The sequence below is a fragment of the Podarcis melisellensis genome (assembly GCF_964234715.1).
Source record: "Podarcis melisellensis genome assembly, chromosome: 5".
Classification (NCBI taxonomy): Eukaryota; Metazoa; Chordata; class Lepidosauria; order Squamata; family Lacertidae; genus Podarcis; species Podarcis melisellensis.
Window position 1 is genome coordinate 16,397,094 of NC_138537.1, and position 19,571 is coordinate 16,416,664.

A 19,571-nucleotide genomic window follows, 5' to 3' on the forward strand; every position below is an offset into this window, starting at 1 on the left:
GGAAGCCAGACAGCGTCGTGGAAGGTGATCCCTGCTCTGCTCCGCGTGGTGCCTGGGAGCTGACTGAGCAGGTGGCGGGGGTCCATGGGTCGCTTGTGGCCCATGGGCTTTAGGTTGCCGACCTCTGGCGTAGCTCCTTAACACACACAGAGAGGCATCCTGGAAATTACTCAGGACTGCTGTCTGGCCTGTCCCAAGCCTGCCTGCCTGCCTGTGGGGAGCTAGTGTGCGCTGTGGCAGCAGCTGGCGACAGAGGGTGAGGGCCAAGAAGGGTGCCAAGCAGAACTGGTGACGGGATGGAGGTGCAGACATATGGCAGGGAGAAGATGCCTCTCACCTTCTCCCTGCCATATGGTTGCCAATGGTTGATTGAAGGCAAACCTTCCCTCACTCAGGCAACTTCCGGGCGGCAGCAGCAGCAGCAGCGAGCAAGGGAAGGCTTGCTTATTTATTTATTTGCAACCCAGATGCATGTAGGTGGGAAGGTGCCTGTAGAGGATGGATGGATTTATTATGATTACAGACTATTAATTAGGAAAATATTATCTTTTGTGGCATTATACAAACGTATCTACACACATAGAGTAACAACAGTAAAGCCTTGAATTAGTCCAAGGTGGAGGCTCAGCGCTAATTTTCATGCAGCAAGATGGCCTCAAGAAAATTGGATGACAGGCTAGAAACATAAAGTGATTTATGTGTAACTGCTTTTTTCTTCTGTGAATTATACTGTAAATCAGTAAGAAGGTTGTGTTACTCTAACAAAGCTGCAGTATCTCAGAAATGTAGTATCAGTTAAACTGGCTTGAGACCAAATTATGTTGGTAATATTTCCTTATTAGCGTATAGTAACAATGTGGAATAAATATTGTGTCATTGAAATAGCAACAACTTTTATTGTTCCTTCTAGTTAAAAAAAAGCAGAGTTTTCAATAGTACACTTTTTAAAATGGAGCTCTTTGTTGACCAGATTGTGCTAATTCTCTTTGGAGTACAAGAATGTCCTCACAATGATTTTCCCCTCCTTCTTGCAGATGTCAGCTATAGAGAACATGGCTGAAAAGCTAGAGAGTTTTAGTGCCCTGAAACCAGAAGCCGGTGACATCATGCAATCTGTCCCTTCCATGTTCAACTTCAGAGCCCCTCCCAGCACCCTGCCAGAGAACCTTCTACGAAAAGGCAAAGAGCGCTATACCTGCAGGTAAACTCTCCAAGCTAATTACCCACAACAGCCTCTCTTAATATCTCTCTTCTCTTGCAAGCCACTGCTGTTTATTTTAGAAATTACTCAAGATTGGATGATGAATAGGGATTATGGTGGGTCACTGGCATTTTAAAAGGTTCTTTATTCAGCAAGACATGGTCATAGTGTTTGATTCTGTGTTTGTTTGCAATTACAGGAGAAATTTGTCCTGCATTACCTTGCGCTTGATAAATGAGGCCAAAACATTACATACGCTGCCTTGTTCCAAAATTTCCTCATCACCTTTATATTAATACACGATCTTTTCCCTCGTAATTTTTTTCTGATCATGAACTGCAAGACTGTTTTTCACTTGGTCTTTCCTTTGATAATGCCAGAAGGGAAATTCCACAAGATCTGTGAATGATTAGATGTGTTAAAAAAACTGAGTCGTCACTGCAAATATTTGGCTCAAATCAACGTTGTCCTAAAGAAATCAATGGAAGTTTTGTCTCAGAGTTTGGATCCATCTTATAGACATCTGTAGCCTTTCAGGTCCTAAGTGGCAGACCAGTTGTTAGACTCAGAGAGAGCTTTTCTGTTGACCTCAGAATTTAATGAATTTCACACGTCATTATGGTGCAAATGTGAATTGGAAAATTTGTTACAATTTAAATAGTGAATGTTCTGGATAATGCCCTTGACCAGTAACACAGTTTATACTCACCCATGTCTGAAATAATATTGAGTATTGTTGATAATTTATTTTAGTAGGTTGAAGGATAAATGATTATACACTCCTGTCACTTTTAAAAAGGGGGGTGCACGTGCACCTCTCTCAACAATGCCCCAACATCCCAGATATTTTCTTATTCTCTCCCCACCCTCCAAAGAATGAAATTGACTAGACTAAAAGCTATTTCTGATCTGGCATAGTCAATTTTACCACTTTCTTTACTCACGTGGGACTAGGTTTCTGAATGGGATTTTTAAAACAGGCCTATTCCTTTACAATACTCTAGCCCTCCATTATGCTTAGACAGTTATGAAGGAATTGATACTGAGCCAAGCCTACCTTCATGGTAGTTCCATTCAGAAAAGTTTGGAATTATTCCCTTATGATTGCCATCTGTGTACTCTCATGTCAGCAATCCCATGTCAACGTCATGGAACAGACATGGAGTCTGCTGATTTAGACAAAACCACTGTATCACAAGTTTGCATTTATCAGAACAATGTTGCTTTTGACAAGCTCTGTTGTCTTCTACTCTGGCTGGTATCATTAGATTAGATCATTAGATCCCAAATAAGGGCCCAAGCCGTTTGCACAAGCTCTGCATTTATTAATGCTGGTTGTGCATTCACAGTGCTTGCTTGATGGATGATGCAACTGGCACTCTACAGGTATTTTATATAATAATAGAATAAGAGTTGTAGAGTTGGAACAGACCACGACGGTTATCTAGTGCAACCTGCTGCAAAGCAGGAATCTTTTGCCCAACATGGACTGGAACCCCTGACCCTCAGATTAGGAGTCTCTTGCTCTACTGACTGAACTATCCATCATGAGCCATCTTCGGCTTTGTGTGAAAACCCCAATGCTGTAGCTGTTTGGTAGAATATAAATGAAGATAAAGGTATTTCATAAGCTAATTCATGTAGTATTCCAGAGCTGGTCCCACCATGCAGCACAAATGGCTTCAGATGGCACAGGGCTGCAGTAGGGTTGTAGATGAGGGCAGAAATTTTTGTTTGAATGTTGCAGCTAGACTCTTTACGTGTTGGTCCTTGTGGAGAAGGGGCACCATCTGGGCTCCAGTTCATGCAGCAAAATATTTTGGGCTGGCACTGTACTATTCTTTTTCATGGTCAAGTCCTCACAATGTGGTTTTACCTTGTCTCCTTCATGTGCCACACAGCTAGTATTTACTACACAAGGATCTGTTTGTTTTCCATTCCCGCCCCCTCTAGTTGCAGCAAATATCAGCTATCTTCATGCAGAGCAGGAATGGGCAACTCTGGCACACCAGATGTTGTCAGATTCTGAGTCCAGCCCTAGTCAATATGGACGGTGGGCAGGAATACACCATCTGAATTTGACAGGATGAAATTATCTCATAATGGCTTTACTTGGTCAACAAGTGATGTTCAAATTGATCTATGATCATCTAGAAATGTCCTTTAGGATTTATATTTTGGATGCATATTTTTAGGGAAATGTTCCTGATTTGGCAGAATAACCTGATGCTGCCATTTCAGTTTTCTATTTATTTTTTAGCTTGGTATTTATGACCCTATCTCATTTTCAGAATGTTAGTTTATGTGTTTGATAACTGTCATATCAGTTTATCTGATCTTTCTGAAAACATGTCAGCTACTTTCAAGTCACACTATTATAGAAGTATACCTTGATGGATTAGGTCTCTTGAATTGTGTCTGATCTGATCTTTCACAGATGGAACGATGCCACGTTTACTGACACATTGAATATGCTGAACAATTTAAAACCTCTTTCCATCAAGCCAAGATTCTAAACATTGGATAAAAGAGTTCCCGTCCCCCATAAGCATTTAACTGGGGAAGTGACAAAGTTAATAAGTGTAGTATGTCGGGATGAACATTTAAATGAAAGTCTGCTCTCATAGATTGCTTAGGGTTGCATGGGAAAATTCAGACATCACCACCTTAATCCATAAGGTTTTGATTCAATATATTTATTGAAGCTACTTTCAGAAATATTTAAATACAGTGGTACCTTGAGTTACAAACGCCTCAAGTTACAAACTCCGCTAACCTGGAAGTTGAGAACTTTGCCCCAGGATAAGAATGGAAATCTTGTGCCGGCGGCACAGTGACAGCAAGAGGCCCCATTAGTGAAAGCACGTCTCTAGTTAAGAAAAGTTTCAGGTTAAGAACGGACCTCCGGAATTAAGTTCGTAACTAGAGGTACCACTGTACACCAAAGAAGCAGTTCCATCCAGTATTGAAGTTAGTTTGAAGTTAGGACTATGCATTTTATTTCTTTATGTACCTTAAAGCAAAACATTAAAGCTATCTTCATATACCATTTTCTAATAACAGATACTGCGGCAAGATATTTCCAAGATCTGCAAATCTTACCCGTCACCTGAGAACACACACTGGAGAACAGCCTTACAGGTACAAGATAAATGCTTCTGGGGAGTAGCCACAGACTCTTATTGGCTGTTAGCGCTCCATACTGCAGCCTTTGACCTCCAAAGAGTTTTCACTCTTAAAAATGAAATGAGGTTTTAGAATGTACTATGTAAAACACAGTTGACAATACTTTCTAATAAATGTGTGGGGAAACCTGGTCCAAGTGCTTCAACACAACCCCAATGGAATGCTCACAAAACCCTTCGGAGGCAAAAGACACCCAGGAACTTGAGTTAATAACCATAGTGCTGAGCATACATAGTTTTGATATCTGCAGGTGCCTTCAAAAGTGGATGGATGAAGCATTCCTGATAATGTGAAATGACACATGCTGGTCCTTCTGGTTTTGGAGTTGCAGATGCACAACTCACCTGGAGCAGGGAGAGAGGGCCACACTAGGTGTGACATTATACACATCTTTGTATGTGTTATGTGTGACATTATGTGTCTTTAAACCAACATGCATATTTTTTAAAAAAATGCAAATCACATCCAATGGGATGGGTGGGATGGGAGGTTAATATTAATCAGAATCATAGCAGTCTTGGTAGGGGATTTTCGTCTGATGTAAACAGACACCTCTGAGAAGACATTTTAATCTGGACCATAGCAAGAAGGAAAATATTAAGTTCTCCCTTTACAGCTGTCCTTAAATGTGTCGTTGTTGTTTTCTTCTTCTTCTTCTTCTTCTTCTTCTTCTTCTTCTTCTTCTTCTTCTTCTTCTTCTCCTTCTTCTATTATTATTATTATTATTATTATTATTATTATTATTATTATTATTAATTTTCTATACCACCCTTCATCCAAAGATCACAGGGTGATTTACAATATAAAAACACAAGAATACATACATACATAGTTTAAAATACCATAGATTGTTTTATCAGCCAAAGGCCTGGGAGAAGAGGAATGTTTTTGTCTGGCCCCTTTGTTACATACCTTTAGCCTCCCTGGGAAGAGCATTCCACAAGTGGGGAGCCACCTCAGAAAAGGCGCATTCTTGTGTTGCCACCCTCTGGACCTCTCACAGAGGAAGCACACTAAGAAGGGCCTCAGATGATGATCACAGGATCTGGGTCAGTTCAAATGGCTGGGAATCCTGGAAGACCAGCTTCCTGCCTTGCAGGCCTTTTCCCACCTGGCCTGGGGAGGGTAGCGCCCTGACTGATTCCAGCTACATAGATTCCATCTATATCAAGGCCAAACTGTTGTGGCATGAACAGCAGCAGTCTCTTTCAGGAATGCCTGAATGTAAACAATTTTAATTGCGCTTTGGTGGGCCTACCAATTCTGGTAAAAAATTAATTAACAATCACTTTAATAAAAAATGGAGTCCTAAAAACATGATTTTCTTACTTTGCATCAAATTTGATTTCAGTATTTGTTCATTCACCCTGCAAAAGTGTTGCTTTATTTCATTTATTTAAGATGTACATTTCATTCCCACAAGCATTTTCTGTCCTATTATTCTCTTCACAAGCATACTTGCTAATCTCCATGTCCTTGGTGCTTTTAACCCACTTCCTCACTGGTAACTTTCATTGATCTCTGTGGGCCATAACTGGGAGAGCCTTTAGGAAATCTGGCCCATGAGAGCAATTCACATAGTGAAATGAGAAAAGAATTTTAATTGTACAAAATGGAACTTTCACTTAATGAAATCAATTGAAGAAACTCGGCTCATGTTCTAACAAAACAAGCACAAATCGGTACATTTTACGCCTTGCAAAGAAAAGAGAAAAAGCTCATTGTTTGGGATAGATTTTTCACTCAGTCCTGAATTTACTTGGGAAGTAGGTTGCATGTAATTTAATTCTTGTTTTAAGAGGTATCTTGAAACATGTTATGCTCTTCCACTGAATAACAGCCAGAAACAATTAGCAATGTAATGCATAATTTCTTCCCTGAATAATTGACTTAGCACACAATGTAACAGACATGTTTTGAAGTTCAGGAGAAATAGAGGATTGTGGGGGGCAGTGGGGAGACGACGATGGTGATGAAGACTGTTGGCCAGCTGCCAGGAAGAGAATTTGGAATAGTTATAGTATGTCTTAGTAATGGCTGAAAGGGCAATACAGTAAAGACTTCAGGGACTTCAAATCACTACAGAGTATGAAAATTGATGCCTCTGGTACCAGAGCGATAGACTAAACTACTTGCGTTGGCACAGTATTAAAGATTTGGATTGTTTATTTCTGCGTTTGGGAAGATAACTGAATTTCCTCCAGGATTAGCAATTGAGCAAGCTAATTCCTCAATAAAAGATTTTATCACACAGTGTAATTTTTAACAGGGAGGGAAGTGGTCTTTCTACCTTATTTGAGCCTTAGAAGTAATTTGTTTCATGTTTTCCCTCTTCTCAAAGTGCTTAATTGTACGGTATTGGCAACAGCATGAAACAATAGGCTGGTGCTTCTCTGCTTTTCACACCATATATGCTTTGCTGCAATACTTTAACAGGCTATGGTAAATTATGTCCTGTTAACTCTGAAATACTGAGATGTTTCCTGTAACTATACCTTAACATTAATTTGCATGTGCCAAAATGTATGTGTGAGTACATGGGTGGTGGGAAAGGGGGGGGAGAGAGACAGGAGACAGGATGTGCAGTTGACTTGTGCTTCCTGTTCCCTAGATTTCTCTGCCTTGTTCAAAATCAATCCTGCATGTCTTCCTTCGTGGAGACATATGCAAGCTTTGTGTGGGAAAGATGCACAAGACCAATTTCAGACAAGATAGGGAAGCATAAGAAACAAAAAGTGCAACAAGTCAGTTGTGCATCCTGTTCTCCCTTATCATTATCCCAAAGCTCCCAAAAATTCACACTGGCCACAAATCCCTTCTGTTTTACAGTATTAATAATATGGAATCTTTCCCAGATTTCAGATACCAGAAACCAAACTTGGATTTTCAGAGCAAAATCTATACCACTTATTCGGATAAATTTGTAATGAGATTACTGTGTCCTTTCTGAATAGGGAACAAGGGGGATGGCTTGAAGCATAGAAACCATTGCTTTACTGGAAAGTTAGATCCAAATAAAAGGCATAAAAATATTGAAAATACAGTCTTTCAAGCAGCATTTTGTGATATTTTCTGTTTGGAAGATATTCTAGCTACATTCCTGCATTGCAGGTTGTTGGACTACATGACTCTTGGGGCACCTTTCAACGCTACTGTTACCCTATGATTCTATGATTTGTTGTTCAGATTTCCCTCTGCTCTTTCACCTTACTCTGTAGTTCTTGAAGTAACTGGATAGGAGACCTGCAATGTTTGCTATTTTATTGAAAAACCAAATAAAATATATGGGGTGGGGGAGATATTACTGGATTTAGCAAAACTGCGGTGGAGCTTAATTGAGGTGGTTGCTCTCTAGTTTCATTTGAGTTATACTTCACATACCACTTTCTTCTTTGATATTTGTTTTCAGATGCAAATACTGTGACAGGTCTTTTAGTATATCGTCCAACCTGCAGAGACATGTTCGTAACATCCATAATAAGGAGAAGCCCTTCAAATGTCACTTATGTGACCGGTGCTTTGGCCAACAAACCAACTTAGATAGACATCTCAAAAAACATGAGAATGGCAACATGTCTGGTATGTACCTATCATGCTTTCTGCATTAAAATAAATCATTTAAGGGGAATTCATGAGATCATACAGGTCTGTTGTACAGGGATCTTCCTATGTCAGAAGAATACAATGGGCTTGAACATTATCCTTAGGTTTTTATGTACTTGTGACTAAAATCTTAAATACTTGTCAGAAATCAGATCCAAATTTTGATCCAGGAAGTTGGTATGGTTTAAGACCTGGGTAGCATCAGCCTAATATATCAGTTTTGATAGAGAAAGTTATGTACAACTAGCAACATATACTAGTTTATCTCCACTGGATTAATGGATTAGATGAAAATGATCATCTATTTTTTAAGACTAAAATGAGAAAAATTTTCAGATGCCTGCACTCTGAAATAAATACTGTGTTCTATAAACATCGGTGGAATCTATGCATCATACTGTACTTTTCAGTATGTGAGGTGGGTCTCCCTAAGAGGGCTTGGCAACTGACTAGGTTTGCCATATGTATGGATTCAAACGGCGAAATTAGTGTCTGGGGTTGGGGGAATGCATCACTCTTTGCCTTTTTTTGTTCATTTCCCACAAAAAGCTCAACAACTTTTGTCCGGATTTTTACTTCTTAAAATATGGCAAGCCTACAGTTGACCAGTGAGGCACAAGCTACTTCCTCACCTAACACAGTTCAATTTTTCAATGTTATTTAATTGAGCCCAGAATCAGAATGCTTAGTTTCTTTGATCATTGTAGCAGCCAGCTGTGTAAACTATGCTATTTCTCTCCACGCTTGTTTTCTGTGCTGCAAGCAAATCTGGCAGCCCAGTCCCACTTCTTGTTTTGAGAAACTTTCTTTGGAGATCCTTTCCTGAGGACACCTATAGGATGGGATGGGTCCATAGGACTGTGCACATCCAGTTCTTCATTTGTTTTGCTCACTTTCAGCTGAATCATTTCTATTATAGTTGTGTCTCATCAAGCATTTCTTTTCTTGATTTGATAAGATGTGCATTGATGACATTTGGGAACTTTGGCACTATTTTTTTATTGTATGTTTCCTTGAGACACTTGTGAAGAAAGTAGTTAATAAATTAATAAAAATTAACATAATTCTGATAGGATAAAAAACTAAATATTTACTTTTCTGTGAAGGTACTGCTACGTCTTCACCTCATTCTGAACTTGAAAGCACAGGTGCTATCCTAGATGACAAAGAAGACTCATACTTTACTGAAATTCGTAATTTCATTGGGAATAGCAACCACAACAATTCAGAAGAAAGGTAAGGTGCAACTTCTCTGTGTTTCAGACTTCATTAACTGTTTTTTCCTTACTGCTGAAGTGTTATTTTTCCAGCTTATTTCCAAAGGGAATTGGGCAAAATCAAGGTGACATACTCCCTTTAAAGCCTGTGGGACTGAATCACAGTCATGGAGTTTTCTTGATATCATTGTAGTCTGATTACACAGAACTTTCTCTGGATTGTCTCCATTACATACAAGACATAAAAATTTGCACAGCTATCATAATCGTGCAGTCCCAAAGCTAACTTAATTTTGACCATTTCTAACAGGCAAAACTACTACAATTAAGGTGTTTGTTGTGTTTTCTACACTATCCTTAGCAACATCTTCACAAAATCTTTTTGAAAACATAGTTTGGATCTCTTGGCAATTAGCAAAGTTAAATGTGCTGATGTTAATGTGGCCAAAGTAAGCAGGTCAAACTGGATTACATACAAAATACAAATCCAGTGCTTTCACAAGAAATGTCTCACACATTAGCAAGTTTCAATCATTCCCAGTTCAGCAATATCAGCAATATATGTTTGAGCTAGGAAAGAGAAATTTCCTCCATATGGTGAGGAATTCGGAAGAAAATTGTTAACCCCCTGGCAGTATTTGGATGCCCATGTAATAATAATAATAATAATAATAATAATAATAATAATAATAATAATTTATTTATACCCCGCCCATCTGGCTGAGTTTCCCCAGCCACTCTGGGCGGCTCCCAATCCGTGTTAAAAACAGTACAGCATTACATATTAAAAACTTCCCTGAACAGGGCTGCCTTAAGATGTCTTCTGAATGTCAGGTAATTCTTTATCTCTTTGACATCTGATGGGAGGGCGTTCCTCGGCGTTCCACTACCGAGAAGGCCCTCTGTCTGGTTCTCTGTAGCCTCACTTCTCGCAATGAGGGAACCGCCAGAAGGCCCTCGGCGCTGGATCTCAGTGTCCGGGCTGAACGATGGGGGTGGAGACGCTCCTTCAGGTATACAGGACCGAGGCCGTTTAGGGCTTTAAAGGTCAGCACCAACACTTTGAATCGTGCTCGGAAACGTACTGGGAGCCAGTGCAGATCTCTCAGAACCGGTGTTATGTGGTCCTGGCGGCCACTCCCAGTCACCAGTCTAGCTGCCGCATTCTGGATTAATTGCAGTTTCCGGATCACCTTCAAAGGTAGCCCCACGTAGAGCGCGTTGCAGTAGTCCAAGAGGGAGATAACTAGAGCATGCACCACTCTGGCGAGACAGTCCGCGGGGAGGTAGGGTCTTAGCCTGTGTACCAGGTGGAGCTGGTAGACAGCTGCCCTGGACACAGAGTTAACCTGCGCCTCCATGGACAGCTGTGAGTCCAAAATGACTCCCAGGCTGCGCACCTGGTCCTTCAGGGGCACAGTTACCCCATTCAGGACCAGGGAATCCTCCACACCTGCCCGCGTCCTGTCCCCCAAAAACAGTACTTCTGTCTTGTCAGGATTCAACCTCAATCTGTTAGCCGCCATCCAACCTCCAACCGCCTCCAGGCACTCACACAGGACCTTCACCGCCTTCACTGGTTCTGATTTAAAGGAGAGGTAGAGCTGGGTGTCATCTGCATACTGATGAACACCCAGTCCAAACCCCCTGATGATCTCTCCCAGCAGCTTCATATAGATATTAAAAAGCATGGGGGGAGAGGACAGAACCCTGAGGCACCCCACAAGTGAGAGCCCAGGGGTCTGAACACTCACCCCCCACCACCACTTTCTGGACACGGCCCAGGAGGAAGGAGCGGAACCACTGTATGACAGTGCCCCCAGCTCCCAGCCCCTCTAGACGGTCCAGAAGGATGTTATGGTCGATGGTGTCAAAGGCCGCTGAGAGATCCAGCAGAACTAGGAAACAGCTCTCACCTTTGTCCCTAGCCCGCCGGAGATCATCAACCAGTGCGACCAAGGCAGTTTCAGTCCCATGGTGAGGCCTGAATCCCGATTGGAAGGGATCCAAATGGTCCGTTTCCTCCAGGCGTGCTTGGAGTTGTTCAGCAACCACCCGCTCGATCACCTTGCCCAAGAATGGCAGATTTGAGACTGGGCGATAGTTGGCCAAATTGGCCGGGTCTAAAGATGTTTTTTTAAGAAGCGGTTTAATGACCGCCTCTTTCAGCGGGTCTGGGAAGGCTCCCTCACAGAGGGAAGCATTCACCACCCCGCAAAGCCCATCGCCCAGCCCTTCCCGGCTCGCTTTTATCAGCCAGGATGGGCAAGGATCAAGGAGACAGGTGGTCGGTTTCACTCGTCCAAGCAGCCTGTCCACATCCTCGGAGGTAACAGATTGGAATTGATCCCATATAACAGGACCAGACAGAACTCTAGCACTCTCCCGCCCTGGCCCTGCTCCCACGGTGGAGTCTACCTCCTTCTGAATCTGAGCGATTTTATCTGCAAAAAACTTTGCAAAAGCATTGCAGGAGATCTTGGGGTCCCTACCAGGCCCCGGTGGTACAGGTGGTTCCGATAAACTGTGAACCACCTGAAAAAGTCTCCTGCTGCTGTTTTCTGCAGATGCAATGGAGGCGGCGAAGAAGGCCCTCTTCGCCATCGCCATTGCCACTTGGTAGGCTCGACGTTGAGCTCTAACCCGTGTCTGGTCTGATTCAGAATGAGTTTTCCGCCACCGGCGCTCTAGCCGTCTCAACGATTGTTTCATCACCCTCAGCTCCGGGGAAAACCACGGGGCTGTCCGGGCTCCATGCAATCGGAGAGGGCGCTTCGGAGCCAGACAGTCAATAGCCCTGGTTAACTCCGCATTCCAGCGTGCCACCAGGGAATCAGCTGAAAGGCCATCAACTTGGGATAAAGCATCCCCTACCACTCTCTGGAAGCCAATTGGATCCATTAAGTGGCGGGGGCGGACCATCCGAATCGGTCCGACCTCCCTGTGGAGGGGAAGGGTTGCGGAGAAGTCCAGTTGCACCAGGAAGTGATCTGACCATGGCACTTCTTTTGTTTTGCTTTTAGTTAATGTCAGATCACCAACATCCGTAGAGGTAAACACAAAGTCTAAGGCATGTCCGTGGCTATGAGTTGGGCCAGACTTATTCAGGGTCAGTCCCATGGAGGCCATGCTTTCCACGAAGTCCCGAGCGGCCCCTTGTAAGGTCGTGTCGGCATGGATGTTAAAATCCCCCAGGACAACCAAGCTAGGTGTCTCCAGGAGCATATCCGCCACGACCTGAAGCAGCTCGGGCAGGGAATCCTTGTGCAGCGGGGAGGTCGGTACACCAGTAGGAATCCTGTACTGCCTCTATTGCCCAACTTCCAGAACATGCACTCAGAGAACTGGGTCTTCCCAATAGGACGCCTGGTGCAGACTAATGACTTCCTAAAAATCACTGCAACCCCCCCTCCCCGCCCACATGACCGGGGTTGCTGTGCGTAAGAGAAACCTGGTGGGCAAGCAGCGGCAAGGACAGGCCCATCTGCTTCATCCAACCAGGTCTCTGTCACACATGCCAGGTCAAATCCTCCATCCACAATCAGGTCGTGGATGGCAGTGGTTTTATTCATCATTGACCTGGCATTGCACAGCAACACTTTCAGGTCATGTGGGTTTCCCTTGCTGATTACTGTATCCTTCCGGTCAGGACCAGACCTGGAGGCAGGGATAGTCCTCAAACAACGACTAAACCTGCCTCCTCGGTAATGACATGGTCTGGTCTTAGCGTAACTCCTCCCCCTGCCCGTGATCACTGAGATCGGGTGTCCCAATACATCTCCCCCTGTGGAACCTGCCCCACCCAATCTATTGGCTGAGGCCCACTCCCAGGCAGCCATGACCCTTCCCCTTAAAAGGCAAAATACAAACTATATAATAATTTAACAGAATAATAATAATAAAACAAAACAGAACAGAACAAAACAAAACAAAGCAAGGAACAATAGTGCTGACTCAGTGCTTATCCCACCCCAAGCAAAAATAAAATAATGAAATAATATAACATTATAAAAAACAACCACCACCATTTAAAGTGCTGCAAATTAAAAGCAATTAAAACATTTAAAACCATTTTGTCCATTGCTGCCGGTAGCTGCTCAGGCCTCTAAACTGTAGTGGTAGTGCAGGCCCCGCCCCCTAGGCCGGATGGAGTTGGCAGGAGAGGGAGCGGTCCTCCCAACACTCACGCAATCTTATTGGACATCACTTTCCTTTCAGGGATTTGCACCAGTTTTAGCTTTTTGCATATAACCAAACACCTGATTCAGAGCTAGAAGATGCTCTGTATTTAATGTGGGATAGTGAGACATTTGTTACAGATGCAGAGGGGGCCAGCTACACCACAACGCCTGATTTACCATCCACAAATTCTCTGAAAAGGCAAGCTTGAACCATTTCCAACCATCAACTTATAGGTTGATTTATTATATCAACCTATGCAATGCTAAAGCAGGCCATGATTCTTATGATGACATCACTAGGAACACTGCTGGAAAAAACTGTGTGTATTTCATATAATACTGCTTCAAAATCATACAAGTGGATCCATAATGTGGGGCACTACCAGGGTGAGGCATAAACTGCCCCATATTCTGGGAATAACAGCTAGCAAGGATACATTCCTAATGAAGATCAATATAATTGTTCAACACGAATGTAAAACTATATTACTGCCCATTTTGTCCACTACACATTTCAGTAAAGAAAGTGAACTGTGTGTATTAAGTAAAACCCCTACTACTACTACTACTACTACTATACTACTATTTTTATTTATTTATACCCCACCCATCTGTCTGGGTTGTCCTAGCCACTCTAATGCATCAACAGACTATAAATCAATATATGGTTCAAGTGCATATGTCAAGTGCATATTTTGGATTTGAAACAGCACTTGAATTGGGGATAAGCATAAGCTTTCCACAGATGTGTAACATGGTGTGTGATTATGTTCTGGGTCAAATTTATTTACTACCTTCTCTCACACATTAATTTGCTTTCCATGTTCAAGGGCAGAAAGTGCATATGGCTTATGACTTTCTATTTTTAAAGTTTCTCGCTCATTTTTATGCTGGGTCAAAACTAGTAGGCATATATTCATGAAGGCAGCTGATAATACATTACATACACATTCAAATTTTCTTCCTGCTTGATTGTCATGGTTTAGTCCCCCCCCCCACATCTGGTCTCAACATGTCCTCTGATAGGAAGTCTATAAGGGAAAAAAGGTTGATGGGTCATCCAGTGATTCCTTTCAAAATTTTGATAGATATTTCATACTTGGCAAATTACTGCATATGAAAAGCATAATTAGCAAATCTGTTTTTTTAATCATGTGGCTTTCATTACTTTGGTTTAAATCCAAGTCCTTTTTCACTTCAAACTGTCTTCTTCTGGCATGGTTTAAAAATCTGGCAACCCCTGGTTTATAGCTCATAGTTTCTTAAGACTGTCCAAGAAGTTCTGCCAGGGCATCCTGATAAAAGATGCCAAAGATACCCACAAGTGAGATGATGGTCACTTTTTTCAAGATCATTGCAAAATTATGGGTTTCTTTATGGTTATTCCAAGATAATTTCCTCATGTTTAATGGATCCTATAACCCTTAATGATAATTGGTTAAATTCTATTTCTTTTTCTTCTTGAAGTATAAATGAAGGAATATAGACATGTTAACCAATGTAGACACAAGCTTGTTAAATGATCCAAAAGATTATTGTTTGTGGGTAACCCTACATGATTTAGGTAATTATGGGATAATGCCTGGTGTGGTTTCATTTTATATAGCCTAACAGACAATTTATTGGAAAATCTAAAAGCAATCAGATGAAAAGTGAATTTCCTTTGTATTTAGAAAAGGGTAATTTTTCTCTAGGGAATGGGTTGAGAAGGACTGAGAGCTTCTGGTGAACTAGAACATTTCATTACATGTTTGAGTTTAAAATGTTATGATAACAAGGCAAACCAATCAAAACTTATCTCGATTTAAATTATACAGAATGCTTCATAAAATCAATGGAATAATTTTTTGGTGTGCAGTACTAAACAGTTTCAGTTATTCACATGACTGCTTCTCCATGACAAAGGTCACAATCTTTTATGGAATTAAATGCATCTAGGCCTATTGATTTCACTTTGAAGCCGACGTGTTCATAATGCTCTACACCTCCCCAACACAATACACACTGCAAGCCCAAGATCTAGGTAGAAGGCCTTTATGTAAATGGGTTTAACCTGTTGTATATATATTTATTTTTATTTATGAAATATATATTGCACCATTGCCCCATGACTGTTATTCTATTTTGTCCTCACAACAAGCCTGTGAAGTGGCTACCCATTACTTTCCAACTATGCTGTGAAGCAGATTGTGTGCTAAAGGTCGTTGTTATGCTTATTACCCCGTGGTTAATAGGGCAGTGGGAGACAGTTGAGAACATGAATAATTTTTCCTTTTGGTCAATAGTAACTATGCTGGGAATTCTACTTTCAAGAATAATGAAATGTAGTAATCTAAAACTCAGATGTAATAGTGAGAAAAGCTATCTTCACTATTTTGTCAGACTGTGAATTGAATTTCAAAGGATTATTGGCCACTTAATAAAGTGGACAGAGTGGTTATTGATTTTAATTATGGCAATTACCACCTGTGGGATAGTTAATGCAAAACAAAGTTTAGAAAGCAAGGTCCTGTTTCTGCAACTGCTAACAGGTAATTTTGTTTTCATTTGATATGTATTTTTTTGAAGAATTAATGGAAGTCACTTTAAGGATGAAAAGACTCTGGTGACAAGCCAGAACTCAGACTTGTTGGAAGATGAAGAAGCAGAAGATGAAGTAATGATGGATGAAGAAGATGAAGAAAGTGAGATAACAGGGGGGTCAGTTAAAGAACCAGCTGTAAGCAACATATGTGAAGAGGGTGACTATGAAGAAGCAAATGCTTTGGAAATGAATTGCAAGACTTCTCCTGGCAGGTAGGAGCAAGATCAAAGTAGATGGTAGAAAATACAGCAGAATTCCCAATTTCTAGGACTTAATCCAGGTTCCGTATTTGCAGGTTGACCTAAATATGCCTGTTAATAATTATTTGTGGACAAGGTTTGGAATAGAAAAACTATTGTGCAACTGAGCAGCTTTCTAAGGGGTGTGATCCAGATAAAGTTAGCCACACTTTATAGTTTCATTTAAATCAGTAGAACCTAATCATATGGTTAAGAATTTAATTTTTAAAAAGAACCCTGCCCATTATGCCCTCAATTTTGCCCAAAGTCTGTTAAAGGAAAGACCAGACAAAATATTTCAATTACTATTTTTTAAAAATCACTGATAATTTGCTTTTCAAAACCAATCAGTATGCCAATCTTTGGACGTTTCATAGGTATAAGGAAGATGAGTTTAATAAAACTGGACTTTCTGCGTTGGACCATATAAGGCACTTCACTGATAGCCTCAAAGTGAGGAAAGTAGAAGAAAGCCAGTTCAGTGAAGCTGAACTGGCAGCGTTTAGCACCTCCCATCTGCCAGAAGACTTAAAGCAGCCATTGTGTCGCAAGTCCAAATCCCAGGTAAATCTATTTTTTGTGCTTTCAGGATAAATTGTAATCTGGTTGGGAAGGGTGGGAAAAGTGATGATGGGGATTGAAACAATAGATTGGGAGGAGTCAAAGAACGCCAGTGCTGAATCAGTAATCCTGAGAGTAGTAGAGGAGCGGACAGTCCCGTACAAATGTACACTGAAAACGTAAAACACTTCTTGCTGCGTATACCAACAGTAAGAAACCCATCTGGAGATACCCTCAAAAGGCCACCTCAATTTGTTTGACCTTTTGTGCTGACATGGTTAATGCACCCTTGTCTATCCAAACATTGTTGCGGCTGCCTTTCTGACTATGCCCCCCGGCTACCTTTTCTTTGTTTCCATACTACCGTATTTACTCGAATCTAATGTGTCATCAAATCTAATGTGCACCTTAATTTTCACAATGTAATTTGGCCAAAAATGGTGAGCATTAGATTCGAGTAAATACGGTATATGAAGTTCTTTGGCTGTTCCCTCTGCCACATTGGGGGTCCATAAAGTAAAGTACATTCACAGATCCAAAGGATTTAACAACACAGGCCTAGCACAGTTTCCATTTTTTTCTGTCATGAGCCTTCAGAAATCTAGTGAGAGGACTTTGTGGTACAGGGTGAATTCCAAGATGGTTCCCAGGTGGGAGCCATACTGCTGATTCCCACTGAAAGAATAGGTTCTTCCACGATAGAACTATGACTCTAAATGATACTACTGAATATCTTATTTTGACTTCTTCCTTATTCTTCTTTAACTATAGGCCATTGCTATGATGCTTTCACTCTCCGACAAGGACTCTCTCCACTCTGCACCCCACAATTCATCCAATGTGTGGCACAGTATGGCAAGAGTTGCTGCAGAATCCAGTGCCATCCAGTCCATTAGTCATGTATGACACCGTCAAATGTAACAGGATTGGGACCAAGTCCAAACTAGCAACATGGCTCTTTGCTAGAAGACTATTTAAAAGACTGCAGAGCAGAATGCCTTAGAAATCTGATGGGTCACATTTAAAGTCAGGTGACCTTAAACTGAATGATTTGAAAGAAAGAAAACTATTTATTCTCAATCTTTTGTTTTGCACAGCGAAGGCAGCTGCTGACATTTTGAGGATCAATGCGACTTTCAAAATACATGGATCAAATAGACCTTGTTGGGGAATATGTGTCTTCCACTCCACCTGCTTGGGGAGGGACTTATGGGTTAAGACGTGTATTGTTACACACACGTTAGCACTCCTTTAAACTAAAACAGAATTGTTTTTTCCTTTTTGAGTCCCCCCCCTCCCCGTGTAGAATGGTAATTGTAGGCAGGATTAGGAACAGTTGCTTTTCTATACAAATCCTCTTCATCTATGCTTTATGCGTTTGAAACCATTTAAGGAAGACAAAGCAGTTCCCTCGAATGTACATCAACCATTAATCTAGAACCTAATGACAAGGAAAATTTTGCCCCCTCCTTAACTTTTGCCTTCTGAACTGCATTGTAAAAATAAAGAACCACATGAGACAATAATGTAAGACGTCTGTGTATATTGTAAAAAAAAGAAGAAAAAAACTTGAGAGTTCAGCAATTAAAGGAGGTGAGTCTTTCAGCATACTACATGCAAAAGACCACAGTCATCAAACATACCACTATAGTTCAATGTTTCCCTGATCAATGTAATGACATTTTAATTTTAGACAATCATGTCACTGTTTTGTTTGTTTTATTTTGTTGGTGTTCATTTGTTGCTCTTGATTTCTTTCTTTATTGGTGTTGCGTGTACATGTAATTTATTTGTTGACAAACAATTGTTTGTGGATTAAGAAAAAAGCACTCTTGCTAAATGTAGCACTGTTCATATGAAATTAATAGCACTGTTCCAGTTCTCTCCAACCCCACCCCACATCATTTTTCTGGGCACCCATGGACTTAAAAAGAGGAGGCGAACTGATCTGCATATATGTTCGTGCAAACAGTGTTTAAAAAAGATTTCTTACATTCCTCTTTTACTATCGTTTTTTTTTCCTTTTACTGAAACTAAATAATGAATAGAGGTGATTTAGAGATTTTTTTGTAATACAGCAAAAATGATTCAAATGTATAAAGCATTCTAATTTTTTCTTCATGAAAGCATGATTCTTCTGATTAAAAAAAGAAAAAGAAAACTGTACCCAATATTTTATGCCGGTTGTCTGCGAGCTTGTGTGATGTTACGTTCATGTTAATCCTATTTGTAAAATGAAGTGTTCCAAACTTATGTTTAAAAAAGAAAACCCCCAATAAATAAATAATGAATTGTATTCAGTTATTTTGGGGGCAGGGGCGGGAGGGGGCCAAGAATTTCGCCCTTTTGGTGAGGGACCAGATTTTATTTTCCTTTTTGTTTATTATCTCATTTTGAAATAACCAGCAAGTTGAGGTACTTTCTTTAAATGCTTTGTACAATGTAACTGTTATGCATTTCAGTACATTACTATGGGAGGATCAAATTTAAAAAAAAATAAAGGATTACAAAATGAAGACATCATTTTCACTGGCCTTTTGTTCTGTTGGCTATAGAATGGATTTCAACAGCATTTGTATGAAATTTCCCCTACTAGCAATAATGCTAACTGCACACAAACTCTGCTTTTGCAAAAGGATAAAAGCAAACCCACATCCCTGTTGGCCCTCAAAACACTCAAGTCTAGAGCAATCACTATGATTACTCTGTTTTCTCAATAATCACAAATGCTAGACATAAGATGGTTACAGCAATCACAGTAGCTTGGGGAAGAGAGAATCAAGGGCAGTCAAACATGTA

General features: G+C 40.9%; 1 protein-coding gene and 2 long non-coding RNA genes across 21 annotated transcripts in view; 1 reads left to right on the forward strand and 2 right to left on the reverse strand.

The window, feature by feature from the left end:
- Positions 1–19,288, forward strand: part of MECOM (MDS1 and EVI1 complex locus) — a 457,986-nt gene extending 438,698 nt beyond the window's left edge. For all 17 annotated transcript variants that reach the window (XM_081910753.1, XM_081910743.1, XM_081910756.1 and 14 more), the window contains 7 exons: positions 1,035–1,201; positions 4,265–4,342; positions 7,797–7,966; positions 9,097–9,226; positions 15,957–16,184; positions 16,589–16,775; positions 17,544–19,288. In XM_081910753.1, coding sequence (XP_081766879.1) covers positions 1,035–1,201; positions 4,265–4,342; positions 7,797–7,966; positions 9,097–9,226; positions 15,957–16,184; positions 16,589–16,775; positions 17,544–17,678 — 1,095 coding nt within the window. In that variant the 3' untranslated portion in view covers positions 17,679–19,288. The remainder of the gene's footprint in view (positions 1–1,034; positions 1,202–4,264; positions 4,343–7,796; positions 7,967–9,096; positions 9,227–15,956; positions 16,185–16,588; positions 16,776–17,543) is intronic.
- The window catches only part of LOC309369996, a 128,510-nt gene that overhangs the window by 76,252 nt on the left and 32,687 nt on the right, over positions 1–19,571 (reverse strand). The window contains exon 4 of one of the 3 annotated variants that reach the window (XR_014168329.1): positions 14,380–14,419. The exons of the other annotated variants lie outside the window; for them this stretch is intronic. This is a non-coding gene — a long non-coding RNA (uncharacterized lncRNA). Of the gene's footprint in view, positions 1–14,379; positions 14,420–19,571 lie in introns of those variants that run through there. 3 annotated transcript variants of the gene reach the window in all.
- LOC309370066 lies at positions 5,741–9,138 on the reverse strand. Its single transcript, XR_014168407.1, has 2 exons — positions 9,085–9,138; positions 5,741–6,377 (listed from the first exon to the last, which is right to left on the reverse strand). It is a non-coding gene; the product is annotated as an uncharacterized lncRNA (long non-coding RNA).